General features: G+C 44.0%; 1 protein-coding gene across 1 annotated transcript in view; it reads right to left on the bottom strand.

The window, feature by feature from the left end:
* kcnab2a (potassium voltage-gated channel subfamily A regulatory beta subunit 2a) overlaps positions 1-23685 on the bottom strand; it is a 200063-nt gene that overhangs the window by 124163 nt on the left and 52215 nt on the right. The window contains exon 2 of the mRNA XM_079510145.1: positions 4729-4908. Within this exon, the coding sequence (XP_079366271.1) occupies positions 4729-4802 (74 nt within the window). The 5' untranslated portion in view covers positions 4803-4908. The remainder of the gene's footprint in view (positions 1-4728; positions 4909-23685) is intronic.

Raw genomic sequence — 23685 nt, 5'->3', positions numbered from 1 at the left:
CTATGAGACACAGACTGGTTTCTGAACTGCCCGCAGCCCTCCTATGAGACACAGACTGAGTAGGGGAAAAAAGTGGTATTTTATCATGAACATTAGCGACGACCAACTGTACGAAGTTAAGTTGAAAAGGTGTAGTGGTCCCTCAAGGTGCATTCTAAACCAAAATCATCCATGCCTGTGTCTAATTGTCTCATAGCAAGCAATCTAGATTAGGGGCTCCATCTTATGCCATGCTTTATCCTCAAGTAATAAACATTTTCCGTGATTGCGCATTTAGGAGCTTCCACTATCCGTAAACGTTATCTTGCTGCCACACAACCCACTATTCATTTTGCTGACTCCTATATTTGCGGGTGGAGGTGTGTCTGTAGGCGTGTTGATGCGCTTTCCCTATATATTTGCTATCTTATGCACACAGGTTTAGGACAATCATGGAAAGTGCCTCTTCAAACCACCCATAATGCAAATTCTGTTTGATAAAAGAATGAGCTCCTGACTCTGAGACGGTGAGACCTGAGTTGGAGCTGCCTCGGCTTGAGTCATGTTGCACAACATTCACAGCTCAGAGGTCTCGTTCTGTCTTAATTCTCCACAAATCTCTGTGATTGGAATTGTACTATAATCAGCAGTGTCAATTCCTTGTGCTTATTGTGTTTAATTGTCTAGTCCAGTGGTTCTCAACCTGTGGTACGCGAGCCCCCCCCAGGTGGTAAGCGGAATAAGCTTCCCCCACCCGGGGGTAAAAAATATATATATATATATATATATATATATATATATATAATAAAACTAAGGCTGTCAAAGTTAACACGTTAATCGTGCGTTAACGCAAAGTCCTTTTACCGGCGTTAATTTAATTAACGCGCGATGAAGTTTGACAGAACGGTTGAGAGACGCATGCATGTGAATGCAGGCAGCCAGAGATTCCAATAGCCCCGCCTCTCTCTCATTCCCCCTCTCCGTCAGACAGCCTGTGCGGCCGCCGGCCAGGTGCGGAGTGTACTAGTGTGGGAGCTGTCGTCAGCTAGGCTGAATGCCTCCGTTGGGCTCGTAATGAGTTTGCTCCACGATGTGTTAGACCAGAAGCTCTTTGAAGTGGGCATTGGGCAAAAGCAAAACTCTGGCAGTTGTGGTTGACAAACATAGCAGTTAGTTGTGAAAGTTTGGTGCTACACAGACCATGCTAATGATTGCTAAAAGCTAATGTTGACAGCCTGACTGTGTGCGTGCGTGCTTGCAGGGGAGAGAGAGGGGGGGGGGGGGGGGGAAACAACGATCGGATTAAGGTTGGCGAACATGCAATGCTTGTGGTTATGGTTAGGGTTTGAGGTACAGTAGGTTGTTGTTCTAATGCCAGTCGGACCAATAGCATTTGAGGTAGGTTGTTGTTCTAATGCCAGTCAGACCAATAGGGTTTGAGGTAGGTTGTCGTTCTAATGCCAGTCGGACCAATAGGGTCTGAGGTAGGTTGTTGTTCTAATGCCAGTCGGACCAATAGGGTCTGAGGTAGGTTGTTGTTCTAATGCCAGTTGGACCAATAGGGTTTGAGGTAGGTTGTTGTTCTAATGACAGTCGGACCAATAGGGTTTGAGGTAGGTTGTTGTTCTAATGCCAGTCGGACCAATAGGGTTTGAGGTAGGTTGTCGTTCTAATGCCAGTTGGACCAATAGGGTTTGAGGTAGGTTGTTGTTCTAATGCCAGTCGGACCAATAGGGTTTGAGGTAGGTTGTCGTTCTAATGCCAGTCGGACCAATAGGGTTTGAGGTAGGTTGTTGTTCTAATGCCAGTTGGACCAATAGGGTTTGAGGTAGGTTGTTGTTCTAATGCCAGTCGGACCAATAGGGTCTGAGGTAGGTTGTTGTTCTAATGCCAGTCGGACCAATAGGGTTTGAGGTAGGTTGTTGTTCTAATGCCAGTCGGACCAATAGGGTCTGAGGTAGGTTGTTGTTCTAATGACAGTTGGACCAATAGGGTTTGAGGTAGGTTGTTGTTCTAATGCCAGTCGGACCAATAGGGTCTGAGGTAGGTTGTCGGTCTAATGCCAGTCGGACCAATTGTATGGCGGAACAAAAGCCTGCACCCACCCTTACAGTAATGAACACCAGTGGCCTGTGATGCAGGTGTCGCTAGGGGGGAAGGAGGTGTGAGGTTGCGCGTTTTCCCATGTGGGGCTATTTTCATTCACTAATAAAGTAATTCTTCATTTATAATTTGTTAAATGGGGAAAAAAAGGGCTTCGTTAAGACCTCCATAATAGTATGGTCAATGCCTGTGTGAAAAGTGGGAGCGATTGGTGCAGGCAGTGAGGAGCTACGACAGTGTTTCTGACATTCATTCAGACATCCTACTATAAATGCGCCACGTCTCCGTCAGTCTGCGTGCGTGTGTGTACGGTTGGAATGCACGCAACTCACATTGGAGATTGGACACACACGTTCCACACCCCCACAGGGAGTGCAGTGCCCGGTATCGAGTTGGTCGGACCCACGGTTCTCCAGAACCACCACAAAAAGCTCTGGTCAGGCTCTGCCAGTGGGCCTAATCAGCCTAAGTCCCCTTACCTGTGCAATTCCCAGCCTCTGCCTCATTGATTGCCATGGCAACCCCACACCTGCCAATTGATTACTTAACCACTACACTTTTCACAGTCAGTTTGCACTCTTCGGGCACAGGCAGACTGGCAGATACAGAGATCTCCATGTGGGACACAGACAGACAGTTAAAACGGGTGCTATGACAAGTTGACAATGGGTATTATTAGGTTCCCAAGTTGCATCGTTCTCAAGTAGGCCGGTGGCCGACGAGCACGTACAGGTCTAGTTGAGTTAATTATAGTATGATGATATGATATGATATGCTTTTATTTTAAGTAGGCAAAGAAAAGAAAACGTACAGAAAAGTCATATTCCCTACTATGTATTTAATGTATATTTAATTTAGAAATTTGGTACAGGGTTCATTTAAGGCAGGCGTTTAGAATCAAGCAATACTTCAATTGTATGTGTTTGGGTATGTGTTTTCAATATACGGTATTTTTCCACCAACAATAGAGGCTTGATTCAGAAAATAAATCACCGTCACTGTCATATCCTTATATCCAACTTCATCACAAAGCCACAATACTAAATATTGTGATCTGTGAAACCACCCGGTGATACTGTGAACCTGGTGGCTGTTACTGGGGACACTGAGGACACAGTGGGGACACTGGGGACAAGTGCGAGTGCGCACACGCACACGCACACGCACACGCACACGCACACACACACACACACAGCATATGGCTCATTATCATTGGTTAATAAGAACAAACTCCATAAAATCATCAACGTGTCCAGCAAAATAGCTGGGGTACGAAGCCAACTCGAGTCGTGACAACTCATGACAACAAACACAATATTTTGGACCAAACAAATAATTACAAAGAAGAAAAACAACAAAAAAAGTGTTGTAACCTGCCGTTTTTTTCTTCTTTCTAATTTGTTTGTTGTCATGATTTGTCACGACAAGAGTTGGCTTTGTACGAGGCTTAAAAGGTCTTTAAATAAATACTTTTTGAAATGAACGGGGAATCCTTTCCTGGGCCCTGGTAGGGGGTGGGACTGCGACGCTCTATACACACCCATTACACAGCCAATAGACGCCTTAACAGACAACGTCACACTGATAAGCAACAGCATGTGCACGCATAAAGGCAGCAGAAGAACACCACCTCTCATAAGATGCAATGGAAAAGTTCTAACTACACTCACGTGTAAAAAACGCCCCATCAAACTTTTAGATGCTGTTTTTATCCCAGTGTGGAGGAAGAATGATTAGGATTTTTATTGTGATCTCTCGCCCTTGAAATATATAATCCATTGGTTTCTGTCGTGTTTGAACAATAATAGCAATTCAAAACAGTTGTCCTCAAAACCACAGGAGGTGCGCTCATGAACATGGCAGCAGAGCCTATTTGTGCACGGCTGTCGGCTGCACGCGCACCTGCAGTCCATCAAGTATAATTTATGCTTCGTCCCGCGATGGTGTCACGCACACAGACCTCTACGCTCACAACAGTCGCATCCGCGATGTGAGCTTGTATATCAGCTGTTCTCTGCGTGGAGTACTGTTGCGCTTTGAAGTATAAATGTCTCCTAGGGAGCACCTCACTAGCCAACACACAAGAGAGATTGAATGGACTGAAACCAGCGCTCCCCAAAACAACAGGTTTGGAGATCTGTTGGGAATTGATTACATGAAACAGTCACCCGCCCAGTCCCAATGTTTGTAAACAATTAATTGGTCTATACCATCTTTTACCATCAGGGCGACGGTGCATGGTACCTTCTCTGCGGGCTAGGGCCTCAAGATTGTTTGTTCCTATAAGTATAGGACTTATGAACAAACAGGCCCCATCTCAGTTCCGTGCATAAAGTGTTATGTGATGCCTCTTGGAACTATGACTGGTGGCCTTCTGTTGGCATCGTTTCTTTATCGTCAATGTACTTTGTGATCTTGTTTGTTTGTATATGTTTTCTGTATCCTGATGACTGCTTGGCACAAAACAAATGTCCGAAAGGACAAATAAAGTATCCATCTATCTAACAGTGTTCACACGGCTGAATCACACACACACACACACACACACACACACACACACACACACACACACACACACACACACACACACACACACACACACACACACACACACACACACACACACACACAGTGTCGAGGACTCACCTGTAGTTCATGCCAGGTGAGCCAGTCGGTCGGTTGGAGAGGCGGACCGGCGAGTCCTGGGATTCAGGATACATGGAGGCAGGAGGGTGAGGGTGAGGCCAGCCTGCCTGGGGGGCGTTCTCTCTATTCGCTGGGACGGCACGGCAGGGTAGAGTCTGTCACCGGACAACAACAAGGCCTCTGCAGGGCGACACAAGAAAGACACGAGCACGATCAGCATGGCATTTAGACATAAGGACGATTCTACAAATGTCTTCTAAATCCTGACAGTTTTCTGAAAAACTCCTATGTTTCTATGTCAGTCGTTCTCAAATATTTTCATGTCAAGGACCCCAAACATACAGTATATGTACAGTTGGGTGCCACCGATATTGTCCCTTATCATTTGACCCATTTAGGCCTGACCTCAAAATTTTAAAAAATCCTTCTAAATCCTCCAGTTTTCTGAAATAAATATTTTCACGATTTTTCAAAAATAGCAGACCTACAAGCTCGTAGCGCGCCACTCGGTGGCGCGCTATGAGCTTGTAGATCTGCTATTTTTCAATAGCTAAATTATAACATAATGTTTAAAACACCAAAAGGGGTTCCCGCCCAAAATGGGTTAACTGTCCTTATGTGCAGATCACGCAAACCTCAGCAAAAAGAAAAGGACAATATCGATGGCCTCCAACTGTAATTGGCCGCTGACCCCCATCTGAAAATATGGTGTTCCAGGAACCCCCCAGAAGCAAATATTTGAGTTAAAAACGTCCGCTCTGAAAGAATATATATTCAAAGATGTGCACCACATTTTTGCGATTTTAGAAAAATAGCAGACCTACAAGCTCGTAGCGCGGCACTCGGTGCCGCGCTACGAGCTTGTAGGTCTGCTATTTTTCAATAGTTAAAGTAAAAAAAAAAAAACAGAAAACAGAAAGAGCGAGAGGCCCACGTCCTTGTATGTTCTTAGTGCAGTGGTTTTCAACCGGTATCATATCAGGGTCCATTATTTATTCGGCATTTGAGCCACGGAACCACCATTTGATGAGGTTTAGCCTCTCAGACACAACATTTAGAATGTTTCGTTGTCGTTGGATACGACTTTGTCCACAATTCCATCCATGCTGTGTTGATGTGGTACCATAAGAGCTAGTCAGGAGAGATAACAGGCCTAAAATAACAACTATTCTACATTATTTAATCGTGTAGACTTCTTGTAAAGTAAGTAATGCAGATGTTTAACAATAATTTAACTCTCGAGTGTGTACAATTGTTCGCTCTCAAGAGTTAACAATCTAATAAGGGTCCATTTGTTTACCAACTCTCCATCATTTAGCTGGGGACCACCTGGAAGCCCTGCAAGGACCACCGGTGGTCCCCGGACCACTGGTTGAAAACCACTGTCTTAGCGTATAAGGCCAGCAAAAGGTCAAACTCCACATCTGTCAAGTAACAAATCATATTGGCTGATTCACATAAACGGCCACAAGATGGCACCATCTCCTCACTATGAGGACGTGATCTGATGGTTCAGGACACTAATGTTATGTAAATGTATTCCACTGTTTGCCTGTCTGTTTTCCGTTTTGTGTTTCTTGTGAGGACTGCGGATGAAAATTAGCAACTGTGCTATATCCGGTGTATTTACGTCCATGTGACGTCCATTAATATGCATTGTCCTGTCCAAATAAACAAATAAAGTAAAGTAGAGCAGTAAACATGGATTCAAGATGAAACAAAAGACTGAAAATGTTTGTATTGTCAGTCCTAAATATTAAAAAAAAGAGCTCTATATTGTGTTAGTAGTACTCATTGCTATAAAGTGTTTGTTTCAGTAACAGGAGTCTCCATGTTTCTCCAGCTTTTTATTAAAACAGAAAATGCATTTTCAGAACCCGAAAATGAAACTCAGGATAGAGAACGCAGTCAGGATACATATTAAACAAGTGGAATGGTTAAGTGATGACACAAAGACATGAACAGACACACATTGGAACTGGAACACTTAATGCGATGAAATAGATCAAATTAATAATTTGAAATTATTGATTGGGAGGGAATTGTCAAGGGGAGTGTTGGGAAGTCGAGATGGGCACAAAATGTATATTATGTATTATTAGGCAAGTGTTCCGCGAAGCATTCCCTGGTGGGGTCTGTGTGTTCCTGGGACTCATTCCCTGGTGGGGTCTGTGTGTTCCTGGGACTGGTGGGGTCTGTGTGTTCCTTCCCTGGTGGGGTCTGTGTATTCCTGGGACTGGTGGGGTCTGTGTGTTCCTGGGACTGGTGGGGTCTGTGTGTTCCTTCCCTGGTGGGGTCTGTGTATTCCTGGGACTGGTGGGGTCTGTGTGTTCCTGGGACTGGTGGGGTCTGTGTGTTCCTTCCCTGGTGGGGTCTGTGTATTCCTGGGACTGGTGGGGTCTGTGTGTTCCTGGGACAGGTGGGGTCTGTGTGTTCCTGGGACTGGTGGGGTCTGTGTGTTCCTTCCCTGGTGGGGTCTGTGTATTCCTGGGACTGGTGGGGTCTGTGTGTTCCTGGGACAGGTGGGGTCTGTGTGTTCCTGGGACTGGTGGGGTCTGTGTGTTCCTTCCCTGGTGGGGTCTGTGTTCATTCCCTGGTGGGGTCTGTGTGTTCCTGGGACTCATTCCCTGGTGGGGTCTGTGTGTTCCTGGGACTGGTGGGGTCTGTGTGTTCCTTCCCTGGTGGGGTCTGTGTGTTCCTGGGACTCATTCCCTGGTGGGGTCTGTGTGTTCCTGGGACTCATTCCCTGGTGGGGTCTGTGTGTTCCTGGTGGGGTCTGTGTGTTCCTGGGACTCATTCCCTGGTGGGGTCTGTGTGTTCCTGGGACTCATTCCCTGGTGGGGTCTGTGTGTTACTGGGACTCACATAAATACTGTATGTTTCTCTCTTGCAGTGTTGATTTTGTTGACTAAAACTAAGACTAAATATACTGACAATTTCATCAACAAATAAAAACTAGACTATGTTAGGAAGGGACTAGTGGACAAGAGATCCAGTATAAGTCCTTTTACAATTGGTTGAATGCTGAAAATAACAGATCTACAAGCTCACAACGCGTCACAGCGTGACGCGTTGTGAGCTTGTAGATCGGCTATTTTCAGCAATTGAAAACACAGGCATTACAATGGCATCAAGGCCCACCAAAATACATCTTAGTCGACCATACCAACTGTAGATTTAGTCGACTAAAATACTATGATATTTAGTCGACTACAACTAGACTAACACTAAGACATTCCGGGTGACTAAAATGTGACTAAAACTAAATGAAAACTATTCAAGAGACTATGACTAAAACTAAAATCAAAATCTGCTGCCAAAAACCACACTGCTCTCCAGGCACAGGGGCTGGTAACCCAGCCTGACGGGGCGTCGCGGGTTGGAGTCCCGAGCCAGTCGGCCTTTGCCATATCCCCCCCCCCCCCCCCCACCACAATTCTCTCCCCCTTTCCTGTCTAATTGCTGTACCCTATCAATAAAAGGCAAAAATGCCAAATAAACAAAAAACAAATGTCTCTCTCTGACGCGCACGCACACACACAGTGGGACATCTTTGCCATAGGTAGAGTTATGTTATTTGTCCCTGCCGGCTTGTGTGGTGCGCGCACGCACGCACGCACGCACGCACACGCACGCACATGCACACACACACACGCACCCCTTCGTTTATTAGTTTAGATAAATATCTACTTCACATCCATGGCTGTGGAAACTGGAACACTCTGAACAATTCTATTGTGAGACAAAAGCATATTTATTTGGAACATCCTGCGTCAACACTTTGTGCTCTTTCCATTTGCAAACTTATACTGAAAAAAGAAAAAAGCACCGACACTCACACTCTCACAATAGGCTACTTCACAATCTCATCGTCATTGAATGCGTTATGCATGTGAGCTGCACGCCACAGCTGATCATCCACTGCTTGGCGTGACTTGCTTCTATGAATAATTCAGCATTCTGTGCCCAGCAAGCAGGGCACTGCCACGCAGCAGACTAAAAGCAGGGGAGTGTGTGTGTGTGTGTGTGCGTGAGGGGTGGGGGGATTTGTCCATCACTAGACTGAGCTGTGGACATTGCTCTGTGCCCTTATTATATGTCTCTATGTATGTAACTGTATTTTTATTTCTGTTTTTGTGTTTTGTTAAACGTGTGTATAGGCCTACGTATGTGTTGCATTCTGGGCAGGAACCCCTTTTGGTGTTAGTATTATGTTATGCTTTAGCTATTGAAAAATAGCAGATCTACAAGCTCATAGCGCGCCACCGAGTGGCGCGCTATGAGCTTGTAGGTCTGCTATTTTTGAAAAATCGAAGAATGGCCTATGTGTTGCATACAAGGCCGCTGGGCCGCAAGACAAATTTCAGTGCAAACTGACAATAAAGTACTATATCATATCATATCATACAGTAGGCCACTGTCGGGGACCCATTTGTGGGTCGCGGACAAACCTTTATGGGTCAAACATACCCGAGAAAAGCTACAATTTCCCATGAATTAAAAGCAAAGTCAATGATGATTTCTTTCAGTGATTTCATGAAGAAATCAAATAAAAATCTAAGCAATCCCATAAATTAGAAAAGAAAACTAGTGAAAAGAGACGATCTACACGCTCACAACAAGGTGCCTATACGGCCTTCAGGCTATCTTTATGGATAAAGATAAAGATAAATGAACTGAATGTTTAATTGGAACCAAATGGACCCCCCCCCCCCCCCCTTTCGATTTACATCAAAAGGGCATGTGAGCTCAAACCCACAATTCAACATTTTGGTTTTAAGATGTTGATATTCATTTTGTATTCATCCCTAGGACCCCAAATCACACCTTGGAAAGCATGAGTGTCTATTTCAAACAAAGTGATTTTTGACTGGGGGTCATATTTTGACAGCAGTCATTAGGATGTATTAGGATGTTGATATTCGTTCATCAGCCAACACTCCCCACTCACAGGTAGTTCCCCCCCCCCCCCCCCCCCCCCCCCCTGACGGGTCCATTTGGTTCCATTGGTACACTCTCAGAGTTCAATATTAACATTGACTTTTACAATATAAATGAGGGTCCCAGAGATAAAAATGCCATTACATGGGGGAACCGTAGCCTGATTCAGATCAAACTGGAGGTCCTTGAAATTAAACGGGTTGAGAATCACTGCGGTTGCCGTAAAAGCAACCGCGTATATTTTCTAATGGGGCTAATTCGTCAATTTGGGGGTCCTTGACGTGAAAAAGTTAATGTCTAACCCATTCTGGGCAGGAACCCCTTTTGGTGTTAGTATTATGTTATGCTTTAGCTATTGAAAAATAGCAGATCTACAAGCTCATAGCGCGCCACCGAGTGGCGCGCTACGAGCTTGTAGGTCTGCTATTTTTGAAAAATCGAAGAATGACTGACATAGAAACATAGCTTTTTCAGAAAAACTGTCAGGATGTAGAAGACATTTTTAGAATCTGATCTCAGGTCAAAGGTGTGAGGGGGGGTTCTTCTGTCTTTAAAATAAACCTTTTCACTGCATGTGAAGACAGTGTGAGGGAGGTTCTTCTGTCTAAATAAAAATTTTCACTGCATGTGAGGACAGTGTGAGGGAGGTTCTTCTGTCTAAATAAACCTTTTCACTGCATGTGAAGACAGTGTGAGGGAGGTTCTTCTGTCTAAATAGACCTTTTCACTGCATGTGAAGACAGTGTGAGGGAGGTTCTTCTGTCTTTAAAATAAACCTTTTCACTGCATGTGAAGACAGTGTGAGGGAGGTTCTTCTGTCTAAATACACCTTTTTCACTGCATGTGAAGACAGTGTGAGGGAGGTTCTTCTGTCTTTAAAATAAACCTTTTCACTGCATGTGAAGACAGTGTGAGGGAGGTTCTTCTGTCTAAATAAACCTTTTCACTGCATGTGAAGACAGTGTGAGGGAGGTTCTTCTGTCTAAATAGACCTTTTCACTGCATGTGAAGGCAGTGTGAGGGAGGTTCTTCTGTCTAAATAGACCTTTTCACTGCATGTGAAGACAGTGTGAGGGAGGTTCTTCTGTCTAAATAGACCTTTTTCACTGCATGTGAAGACAGTGTGAGGGAGGTTCTTCTGTCTTTAAAATAAACCTTTTCACTGCATGTGAAGACAGTGTGAGGGAGGTTCTTCTGTCTAAATAGACCTTTTCACTGCATGTGAAGACAGTGTGAGGGGGGTTCTTCTGTCTAAATAAACCTTTTCACTGCATGTGAGGACAGTGTGAGGGAGGTTCTTCTGTCTTTAAAATAAACCTTTTCACTGCATGTGAGGACAGTGTGAGGGAGGTTCTTCTGTCTAAATAAACCTTTTCACTGCATGTGAAGACAGTGTGAGGGAGGTTCTTCTGTCTTTAAAATAAACCTTTTCACTGCATGTGAGGACAGTGTGAGGGAGGTTCTTCTGTCTTTAAAATAAACCTTTTCACTGCATGTGAGGACAGTGTGAGGGAGGTTCTTCTGTCTAAATAAACCTTTTCACTGCATGTGAAGACAGTGTGAGGGAGGTTCTTCTGTCTAAATAAACCTTTTCACTGCATGTGAAGACAGTGTGAGAGAGGTTCTTCTGTCTAAATAAACCTGTTCACTGCATGTGAAGACAGTGTGAGAGAGGTTCTTCTGTCTAAATAAACCTGTTCACTGCATGTGAAGACAGTGTGAGAGAGGTTCTTCTGTCTAAATAAACCTGTTCACTGCATGTGAAGACAGTGTGAGAGAGGTTCTTCTGTCTAAATAAACCTGTTCACTGCATGTGAAGACAGTGTGAGGGAGGTTCTTCTGTCTTTAAAATAAACCTTTTCACTGCATGTGAGGACAGTGTGAGGGAGGTTCTTCTGTCTTTAAAATAAACCTTTTCACTGCATGTGAGGACAGTGTGAGGGAGGTTCTTCTGTCTAAATAAACCTTTCCACTGCATGTGAGGACAGTGTGAGGGAGGTTCTTCTGTCTCTAAATAAACCTTTTCACTGCATGTGAAGACAGTGTGAGGGAGGTTCTTCTGTCTAAATAAACCTTTTCACTGCATGTGAAGACAGTGTGAGGGAGGTTCTTCTGTCTAAATAAACCTTTTCACTGCATGTGAAGACAGTGTGAGGGAGGTTCTTCTGTCTAAATAAACCTTTTCACTGCATGTGAAGACAGTGTGAGGGAGGTTCTTCTGTCTTTCTCCTACACACCCGTCGCCTGGAGGTGTGCAAAAGCCTTGCTTTGTATTCATACCTTTTCTAAAATAATCAAAAAGATGATCTACTATCCATTTTTGTAGATCTACAATTTTCAAAAAAAATGCTTGAAAAATTAAGAATTACTGTCAATACAATAACATCATCACAATATCGATGGAGGTATTTGGTCCATATCGCCAATAGCCCTGAGGCTACGTTGTGGGAGCATTTCCGATCCACGATACATGGCAGACGTTACCCAGAATGGAAGTGGTGTCGGCGGTGATCTGGGGACGCAGATGAGTTATGTACAGTTGGAGGCCATCGATATTGTCCTTTTCTTTTTGCTGAGGTTTGCGTGATCTGCGCAAAAGGACAGTTAACCCATTTTGGGCGGGAACCCCTTTTGGTGTTTTAAACATTATGTTATAATTTAGCTATTGAAAAATAGCAGATCTACAAGCTCATAGCGCGCCACCGAGTGGCGCGCTACGAGCTTGTAGGTCTGCTATTTTTGAAAAATCGTGAAAATATTTATTTCAGAAAACTGGAGGATTTAGAAGGATTTTTTTAAATTTTGAGGTCAGGCCTAAATGGGTCAAATGATAAGGGACAATATCGGTGGCACCCAACTGTATGTATGTATGGGTCGCAGTGATGATTTGGTCGACTAATACTATGACGAAGAAGAATGTCCGTTGACTACCTTTTATCACTGACAAAAACTAAATGGAGACTAGATGAAAACTAAGCTATGATGACTAAAACTACATGTATTAACAATTTCATCAACAAATACAAACTAGACTATACAATGTTAGGAAGGGACCAGTGGACAAGAGATCCCAAGGAAAAGACACAAGTCATTTTACACTTGGTCACATGCTGAAAATAGCAGATCTACAAGCAAGTGTAGTGTAGTATCAGCATCAAGGCCCACCAAAATACATGAAACACTAAAACATTCCAGGACTAAAACTAAATTAAAACTATTCAAAAAGACTATGATTATGACTATAATTAAACTAAAATCAAAATGTTGCTGTCAAAATCAACACTGGCGGCTGCCTGGGCCACGGCTCTGTGGTCCAGGCACCTTGGCTGGCAATCCAGTCTGGCAGTGTGCCGCGGGTTCGACTCCCGATCCCGACGGCCTTTACTGCATGTCACTCCCCCATCTCTCTCCTTATTTCCTGTCAGCCTACTGTCTGTCCCGCCATAAAAAAAGATATACAGTTGGGTGCCACCGATATTGTCCCTTATCATTTGACCCATTTAGGCCTGACGTCAACATTTTAAAAAATCCTTCTAAATCCTCCAGTTTTATGAGCTTGTAGATCTGCTATTTTTCAATAGCTAAATTATAACATAATGTTTAAAACACCAAAAGGGGTTCCCGCCCAAAATGGGTTAACTGTCCTTTTGCGCAGATCACGCAAAACTCAGCAAAAAGAAAAGGACAATATCGATGGCCTCCAACTGTAGGAAAAAAAAAGGCGAAAGCCAAAAAAAAAAGAAAAGAAATCAACACTGGCGACGACACAAGGCCAGCTGCCACTCGTAAAGGGACACGGGTCATAACGACATCGTGAAGGTGACTTTCTCCTGGCATCAATCACCCACCCCGGCAGGGTGAATATGGTGTCCCTTGTTCTCCTCAAGGGCTCATTTAACGCCTGCCTGCTCTCTTCGCTTCAATCACGGCGCAACGGAATAGCCATGTGTTCCCCGGGTCGCTTCCGTGGCTACGAGGCGACAAAGATGATGATGGCATGACCCTGAAGGGATGAGAATGGGGGGTCACGGGGCGTTGGGTCGTAGATCTAAATTGTGACATCAGGCAGACGGAAGGCAGAATCCTCCCGGACAGGAAGAGCTCATCATCGGTCTCTGATCTCTCTGATCTCTGTCAGAGGATACAGGAGGGCTTTTCAAGGTGCGATTTTATGGCCTCTACTATATAAGACTGCAGCGATTCATCGTAATCAAATTGATTATTCAATTAGTTGCCAACTACAGTCATTTTGGTAATCGTAATCGAATCGGCAGCTAATTGCTGGAGTTTTTTTTGCAATTATTTGTGGATGTTTTTCCAGTGTTAAATGTAACTAAGTTAAAAAGGGGTGAGCCGGAGGTAATGACTGTGGTTCCTCTGGATAAACTGACTTATCTCCTCCGTGATAACATGGAAGGGTTCACAAAGGTATGGGAACCAGTCTTAGATACAGTGGACCCTTCTAGACTGTGCTTCAATGTACCTTATTGAACGGTAGTGAATAACAAAGACTCTGGTGACCTGTAATGTAATCATGTCAAGACTGTGGTGTACTCGTTTTGTCTTTTTTTTTGTGTGTGCATTGTAATGTCCGTATTGTGGTTCTTGTTGTTTTCATATGTTATGTTGAAGAAAGAAAAGTGTGGTTCTATATACATTGAATTGTGATTGAACAGTTGTGAAATCTCAGAGCCTCAATAAAAATACATTAAAAAAAAAGGAAAAAAAAGGGGTGAGCCATCTCCCTCTCCGTACAATCTGCTGATAGTTGCACATGCACAGTAGTGACATACTGTAACACATGGTTATGAATGAATTACCGGTATTCATCTTTAATGTTTTGTTAGCAACATAAAATCAAATTTTAAAGGCGATAGCTAAATGGGTAATCCGACCATAATCCGACTAATCGATAAATCATTTAACCCATTTAGACCTGAGGACGATTCTACAAATGTCAGTTTTCAGAAAAAACCCATGTTTCTATGTCATTCGTTCTCAAACATTTTCATGTCAAGGACCCCCAAAAATGTATTTGGCCGCCGACCCCCATCTGAAAATATGTTGTTCCGGGACCCACCAGAAGCAAAGATTTGAGTTAAAAACCTTCGCTCTGAAAGAATATATTCAACCATACATTTTCACGTTTTTAAAAAAATAGCAGACCTACAAGCTCGTAGCACGGCACTCGGTGCCGCGCTATGAGCTTGTAGATCTGCTATTTTTCAATAGCTAAAGTACAACATAATGCTTAAAACACGAAAAGGGGTTCCCGCCCAAAATGGGTTAAATCGATTATGAAAATAATCGCTATAATCTATCGCTAATAATCGCTTACATAGTCCCACCGCTGCTTCTGTGCGCTGGACTGGAGACATAAGGCTGCGAGAGACGAGAGAGAGGCCACGCCAGGTTTAAGTGAAACACTTTTAGCCATTGGCAAGAGACCATGGATGATATCCAGTTGCATTTCCTCTGCAGTTCAAATGACGCAAGTCTTCAACTGTTTTAGAGAGACACACGAGAGGAAGAACACAGCGCCACATGCACGCCACCGGCTCACAAAACAAAACACAGTGCAGCGAGCGCCACATGCACGCCACCGGCTCACAAAACAGAACACAGTGCAACGAGCGCCACATGCACGCCAGCGGCTCACAAAACAGAACACAGTGCAACGAGCGCCACATGCACGCCAGCGGCTCACAAAACAGAACACAGTGCAGCGAGCGCCACATGCACGCCACCGGCTCACAAAACAGAACACAGTGCAACGAGCGCCACATGCACGCCACCGGCTCACAAGAGGAAGAACACAGTGCAACGAGCGCCTCATGCACGCCAACGGCTCACAAGAGGAAGAACACGGTGCAACGAGCGCCACATGCACGCCAACGGCTCACAAAACAGCCCAGTAGTGGAAAGCAGGGGTTCCCAAACTTTTTTTGGCCCAGGTACCCCTTGGGGGAGGAAGACGTTTTTCCAGGTACCCCCTCATTCTTGCAACACCGATAAGCAAATTTGAAACCTTACATTTAGATGCCATTGGAACTATTTGTACAGTATTAAAACAAATGAAACTCATTTTCAACACATTTTCATGTATTTAAGATGCTATCTTAGAATAGATGTAGACCTATTTGACAGTGCAGAAACATATAATTTCCTTCCTTGATGCATCAATTAAGCGTCAACGACCATCAGCTGGTCACAGTCATAGACACTCAGCCTCTGCAACTGTAAGTGATGCAGTCTGTTTAATTTCTATCCAAAAGCCCTTGAATAATACTGTGATTATTATGGTAAGCTCACATATCACACATACCATAATTCACTGGCAAAAAAAAAGAAGAAAAAAAACGGAATTATTTTGCGGACCCCTCTGGCTATTTGGCGCGGACCCCACTTTGGGAACCACTGGTGTGAAGTAACTAAGTAAATTTACTTAATTACTTTACTTGAGTATTTTTTCCGATTTCCAATAAGTTTACTTCCACTCCTCTCAGAGGCAAATATTGTACTTTTACTCCACTACATTATTTCGAAAACGTTTAGTTACGAGTTTGTAACTTTGTAGATGTATTACAAAACATGCATCAACAACTCCAGCCCTATATACATTTCGGCCATTTGAAAATAGCCGATCTACAAGCTCACAATGCGTCGCGACGCAACGCATTGTGAGCTTGTAGATCGGCTATTTTCAAAAGATTTTGTATACATTTGAAATTTTTAAATGAGACATTCTGTCATAATGACTACTTTTGGTAGTGCAAGTACATTTCGATGCCAATACTTTTGTACTTTTACCCAAGTTACAAGACTATTTTGAATTCCAGAGTATTTCTATATTGCAGTATTGATATACTTTCACTTCAGTAAAACATGCGAGTACATGTTTCCACCAGTGAAAACAGCTGCGTGTAGATCATTCCGAGAGCAGCTATACTGTGAAGACACACAACGTCTGGTCTCTTAGCACAGGGGTTCTCAACGTTTTTGGCCGGGGACCCCCGGAAATGCTTTGGCAATGTCTCGGGACCCCCGCCCCACCCCCTCCCGACCCCCAATATAAATTGACTGCTACAATAACCTTAACCCATTTTGGGCGGGAACCCCTTTTGGTGTTTTAAGCATTATGTTATAATTTAGCTATTGAAAAATAGCAGATCTACAAGCTCATAGCGCGCCACCGAGTGGCGCGCTATGAGCTTGTAGGTCTGCTATTTTTTAAAATGTTTTATTTATTTATTTTTTGAAAATAATTTGGGGACCCCCTAAAATAATTTGGCGACCCCCCGAGGGGTCGCGACCCACGGGTTGAGAACCCCTGCCTTAGCACGTACTGTACGTATACAGCCGATTACTCCATGATTCGTGTGTCACGCTCAATGTATGTATATAATCTGTTGTGTACTACTAATGTGGTCGCGACGTCGCGTGCCAAAAATAGCCTATCTACAAGCTCACAACAACTCTTTGTATATATACGTGGCACGTTGTGGCGGCGCTTGTAAATCTGCTGTTTCATTTGCCAGCACGTTGACTTCATCGCACGACAACGTACAGTTGGAGGCCATCGATATTGTCCTTTTCTTTTTGCTGAGGTTTGCGTGATCTGCGCAAAAGGACAGTTAACCCATTTTGGGCGGGAACCCCTTTTGGTGTTTTAAACATTGTTATAATTTAGCTATTGAAAAATAGCAGATCTACAAGCTCATAGCGCGCCACCGAGTGGCGCGCTACGAGCTTGTAGGTCTGCTATTTTTGAAAAATCGTGAAAATATTTATTTCAGAAAATTGGAGGATTTAGAAGGATTTTTTAAAAATGTTGAGGTCAGGCCTAAATGGGTCAAATGATAAGGGACAATATCGGTGGCACCCAACTGTATATGTTGACTAAATGGAAATTAAATGAAAACTAAGCTATGATGACTAAAACTACATGTATTAACAATTTCATCGACAAATAAAAACTAGACTTATATAAAATGTTAGGAAGGGACCAGTGGACATGAGATCCCAAGGAAAAGACACAAGTTATTTTACACTTGGTCACATGCTGAAAATAGCAGATCTACAAGCAAGTGTAGTATCAGCATCAAGGCCCACCAAAATACATGAAACACTAAAACATTCCAGGTGACTAAAACTATTCAAAAAGACTATTATTATGACTATAATCATAGTCAGTCCGACAGAGATGCTATGATGATGCCTGCGGTGCTGCTGCTGACTGCAGCATTGCGGTCGGTACACACACACACACACACACACACACACACACACACACACACACACACACACACACACACACACACACACACACACACACACACACACACACACACACACACACACACACACACACACACACACACACACACACACACACACACCCCTCAACTTGGGGGAGAGTGAGAGAGCTCAGATGTACTGCTCTAATGGGCCATGGTGCACTTTGCAGATTAAAACTGCAGACAGGAGAAAGTAACAGGGTGGAAGAGGAGGGTGAAGGGAAAGTAACAGGGTGGAAGAGGAGGGTGACGGGAAAGTAACAGGGTGGAAGAGGAGGGTGACGGGAAAGTAACAGGGTGGAAGAGGAGGGTGACGGGAAAGTAACAGGGTGGAAGAGGAGGGTGACGGGAAAGTAACAGGGTGGAAGAGGAGGGTGACGGGAAAGTAACAGGGTGGAAGAGGAGGGTGACGGGAAAGTAACAGGGTGGAAGAGGAGGGTGACGGGAAAGTAACAGGGTGGAAGAGGAGGGTGACGGGAAAGTAACAGGGTGGAAGAGGAGGGTGACGGGAAAGTAACAGGGTGGAAGAGGAGGGTGACGGGAAAGTAACAGGGTGGAAGAGGAGGGTGACGGGAAAGTAACAGGGTGGAAGAGGAGGGTGACGGGAAAGTAACAGGGTGGAAGAGGAGGGTGAAGGGAAAGAGAGGAGGGAGAAAAGGAACAGCGAGCAGTGAAAGAAACGGAGTCAAGGACAATGTTATCCCATTAACCCATTCAGGCCTGACGTCGAAATTTAAAAAAAAAAGTTTTCTGAATCATGACAATTTTCGGAAAGATTTGAGGCACATTTTAACGATTTTTCAAAAATAGCAGACCTACAAGTTCATAGCGCGCCACTCGGTGGCGCGCTATGAGCTTGTAGATCTGCTATTTTTCAATAGCTAAATTATAACAATGTTTAAAACACCAAAAGGGGTTCCCGCCCCAAAATGGGTTAATGGTTAATGTGGTTAAACGCTAACGTGACATGGATGCGTTCCAGGTCTCAATGGATTAAAGCCTCGGGCCAGCCGCCAGACAATTGAATTTTGATCCAAAGAACTGCCGGACACACACACAGGGGACGGAATACTAGTAGTGTCTGGAAACTAGGGTGGGGCAATATATTGATATTATATCAATATCGTGATAGGAGACTAGCTATTTTTGGCAGGTGAAACCTGGCTTATGATCGCTGCTGGTGGCTTTACGGACTTTGACGTGACCTAGTCATGATTGGCTGCCCGACTCTGACCCCCCCACCATACTCACTGGAACAACATATTATCAGATGGGGGTCGGCGGCCAATTACATATATCTTTGGGGGTCCTCGACATGAAAATGTTTGAGAACAACTGACATAGAAACATGGGTTTCATAGGAAACATGGGAATCGACCTCAATTCTAAATGGGTTAAGCAATTAAGCATTTCAAAGTAACTATGGACTGGGCGTCTCTGATGTGTATGGTTTAAGGTCACTGAACCGACAGGCAGCTAGCTGTCGCTAGAATGCAGATATATCAGTGTCTGCTGCCATGAGACAGCTTCCCCCTTCACACCACTGCCCCACACAGCATCCTGTACATCCCCTTGTCATCGTCTGGCATGACTCATCTTTGACACGTCATGTTCAAAGTGAAACTTTCGAACTGGTCGGAATAACGTGTTCCTTCCACGCGCTACGTCCAACCAGGGAAACTCCCCCCTGTCAGGTGTAAAGGAGCAACTTGGACACTCATGCATGAAGGAAGCATGAGTTTGGCGGAGAGTGTGTAGAGCCCAGGATCACATTAGATAATTGACACAGGGGTGAAAAATGGGTTACAAAATTGTGGGATAAAAATTATATTAAAAAAAAAAGTGAAACTTTCACTTACTGATTTATACTAGAGCCCCAGGCCCATATAAATATATCGGCCAGACCAATACAGTCAGAACACAGAAATCAGCCATTATTAGACTCGGTATTGGCAATTACAGCAATCACAGATCATGTCCCGTCAACCTAGCATAGATCTCCGTTTTTCAGTGTTTTGTGTGGAAAATTTCAAAGGTCTTACAAAGTATAGCAGATCTGAAGCCAATCTTGTAATTAGTCGTACCAAGGTGTCCCCGTGACGAAAATAGACAACCTAAAAGCTGAACTTGAAGATCAGCTAAATTCCCGCATTTTGACACCATCCATCCAACATGTCCCGCTGGAACATGTTGTTCAGGACCAGTGCTACTCAACCTGCGGCCTGTGGGCCTCAGGCGGCCCCTGCTTAACCCTTTTCTGGACGGGAACCCCTTTTGGTGTTTTAAGGATTATGTTATACTTTAGCTATTGAAAAATATTTTTGAAAAATGTGGCGTGAAAAATGTGGCGTAAATCTTTGAATATATATTCTTTCAGAGACAACTTTTTTTTAACTCGAATATTAGGGGGGGGGGTGTCCCTGGAACAACATATTTTCAGATGGGGGTCGGTGGCCAATTCCATATATCATTGGGGGTCCGTGACATGAAAATGTTTGAGAACCACCGACATTGAAACATAGGGTTTTCAGAAAACTTTATTTAGAAGATTTTTTTTAGAATCATCCTCAGGTCTAAATGGGTTAACAGTACAATGTCATCCCAGCATTTTAATTTCACCGATACTGAGAAATAATAAGCCAACCCATTTTCAAATGCAGTGGGCTAAGACTGATGGCCCGATCATAAGCCCATACCCAGACATGGCCCTTATGTAATCATATTATAGATGGACGATATCGCATTATAAGCCAACGGAGGAAGTATCAAAACTGAAAGCCGAGATGGAATTGGAGATGTGCAATTATCATATGATAGCACTGCAGGTGCAAAAGATGACATCACCTGTTGTGTGCGGTCTCCCCTAAGAGCGCGGACACGCACACACACACACACACACACACACACACACACACACACACACACACACACACACACACACACACACAATATTAGTGCTGCACAATTCTTGCTCAAATGTGAACCTCGCTTTTTCTCCACAAGAATTCAGTGGACTGACCTCATGCTTCCTTCTAAGCATGAGGAGTCCAAGCTGCTTCTTTCGACCTGACAGGGGGGAGTTTCCCCGGCCGGACGTATACTCTTTTACTCTTTTACCTGCATTAAAGTGTTCTGGGCATCTTTGTAATGTTAGTGTTAGTAAAAAGCAGGTAAAAGAGTAACGTTTGAGGCAGACTAACATCAGTCACTTTTCCATTCACTGTAGTAGAAGGAGGTGCGGGGAAACCGCAGATATGTCGTCTCCGCCTACAGGAAATACGTTGCCTGCGACCATGAGACCCATTTCTGAGTCTATAGGATTCAGTCTGGGTGGACTGGAGCCATGGAATAGATTCCTGTAGGATTCAGTCTGGGTGGACTGGAGCTAGATTCCTATAGGATTCAGTCTGGGTGGACTGGAGTCATGGAATAGATTCCTATAGGGTGTACCAAAATCTCCTGGAGGGGGCGTCAACATATGTGTCACGTGGTAGCGGCCGCCATACTTGCTGGCTTGTCTGGTTTGTTTACATTGAGCGACTATCCGTGTGCTTGTATACGTTCTTTTTTTTAACTGACCTCACAATGGTGCAGACTTGCTCAGGAAATAAGTGTCACAGCAGGTCACGTCGAGGAAATGAGCCAGAAAACGGAATTAGATGTTCAGCTTTCCAGCATGGAGACAGCATCAAGGAACCCAGATTGACGAGTTTACAAAAAGACATAGAATGGCTTGGATCTCGGCTGTACGGCACACGGGCGCAGAGACATAACGTTCAACAAAGTATCTAAGCACAGCCGTGTTTGTTCACAACATTTTCCTTGTCCTTGTAATGTATTTGGGCCCAACGTTCTTTCTATCCATCCTGGTGTTGGTTCACTATGTTGTCGCCAAGAACGAGCTCAATATTTACAAAAACATACCACCGTCACTCGATCTATTCTGAGTAATGTGGTCTAGAATTTAATGCCCACGAGAGGGCTGTCCCTAGCTTTTCAGACGCCGCCCCCCTCTTGGTGACATACACGTTTTCACACGCTATAGGATCCAGTCTGGGCGGACCAGAGCCATGGAATAGATTCCTACAGGATTCAGTCTGGGCGGACCGGAGCCACTGCGGCAGATAGAAGTGCTTTGATTTGTGCGCTCCGTTTCGTTGCTTTCTTTTCTGCTGTTAAAAAAAAAAGTGTAGTTCAATAATTCACAAGCTTTTCAAATGCCTTATCCTGATGTCCTCTTACCAGCCTGTGTAGCCTCTGCAGCCTCACTCCCTCTGCAGCCCCACTCCCCACAGACCCCCCCCCCCCCCCCCCTCGGCTTGCTGACAGACGCCGTTGCTAACAGGAGGAAAACACTGAGAATGTTCCAGAATTCCTAATGAAATCTGGCGCAAATGCAGCAAGTGGCTGGCGGCTCTTTGAGCAGACACTTTATTTACGTCCCCAGGTGAATCCGCCAGCAAAAAAAACAAACACAAACACACATCAGTGAGATGGGTGTGTATAAAGTGTGTGTGTGCGTGGGAGCGAGAGGGGGGGGGGGGGGGGGATGGGGGGGGGAGTTAACTGTAGTTGAAGAGTGATTGTGGGAAAGGGCTGAGTATGCACTAGTGAGCAGGCAGGTGCTATACAGTTTTTTTAAAATAAAACAGGCAGGGCGAATATGCATCACTCTCCCAGCAGCCTCCTGCTTCCTTCTCAAACGCTTGTATGTGACAAACATGTTACTGTATGTGCACACAAGGACTGCACACAGCTCAATGCCAAATGTCTATCATACTACACCAAGGGCTCTTTTAGGAGAGGCCTATGGGTCGGTGGTGAACACTAACCTATGGATATGCAGTCAGACGACTCAATGTCACTCAATCTACCAAAGAAGGGGTTAAAGATTGCACATATTAATATCTGCAGTCTACGCAACAAAGTATATGAAATTGAGAGTCTATATTCATGGTGGGGGTGTGGCTTTTTATATTTTAAATGATATTCCAGTAAAGAGGAGAGATGACCTTGTGACATTGAAGCTCTATGGCTACAAGTCCACTTGCCTAATATTAAACCTATATTGCTGTGTTGCTGTTACAGACCACCGGATTCCAATGCTCAGTACCTAAGCAGTGTATGTGACATGGTGGACAGAGCATCAGACAGTAATAAGGAATTGCATATACTGGGAGTCATGAATATTAACTGGTTCTCTCCAACATGCTCACTTAAGAAAACTCTCCGTGCTATTGCAGATAACACAGTTAGTAAACAAGCCAACCAGAACACAAATAACAATAAATGGCATCTCCTCTATTTGTATTGATCATATCTGTACAAATGCAGCTGATCTATGCTCAAAGGTGATTTCTGTTGAATTTGGATGACCACAACATAGTAGCTTTTACGAGAAAGGCAAAAATCCAAAAAAAAAGTAATTTACAAAAGATCTTTTAAAAACTTCAGGGAGGGCTCATTTCTAGAAGAACTTGAAAACATACCATGCCATACTGTAGGTGAAGAGGAAAATCCAGAGATAGCTTTGAATTTGTTTATGCAGTTATTTCTGTCAATAGCTGACAAGCATGCTCCAGTTAGTTAAATCTGTAAGAGCACCTTGGATTGATAATGAAATTAAAAACTGCATGGCTTTAAGAAATACCGCTAAGAAAAAGGCAAGTGAATCTGGCAGTCTGGCAGATCTACTGTATAAATTAAGAAATAATGAAGA

Source organism: Electrona antarctica (genome assembly GCF_951216825.1).
Source record: "Electrona antarctica genome assembly, chromosome: 9".
NCBI classification, from domain to species: Eukaryota; Metazoa; Chordata; class Actinopteri; order Myctophiformes; family Myctophidae; genus Electrona; species Electrona antarctica.
This window is presented reverse-complemented; position numbering and strand designations above follow the sequence as displayed.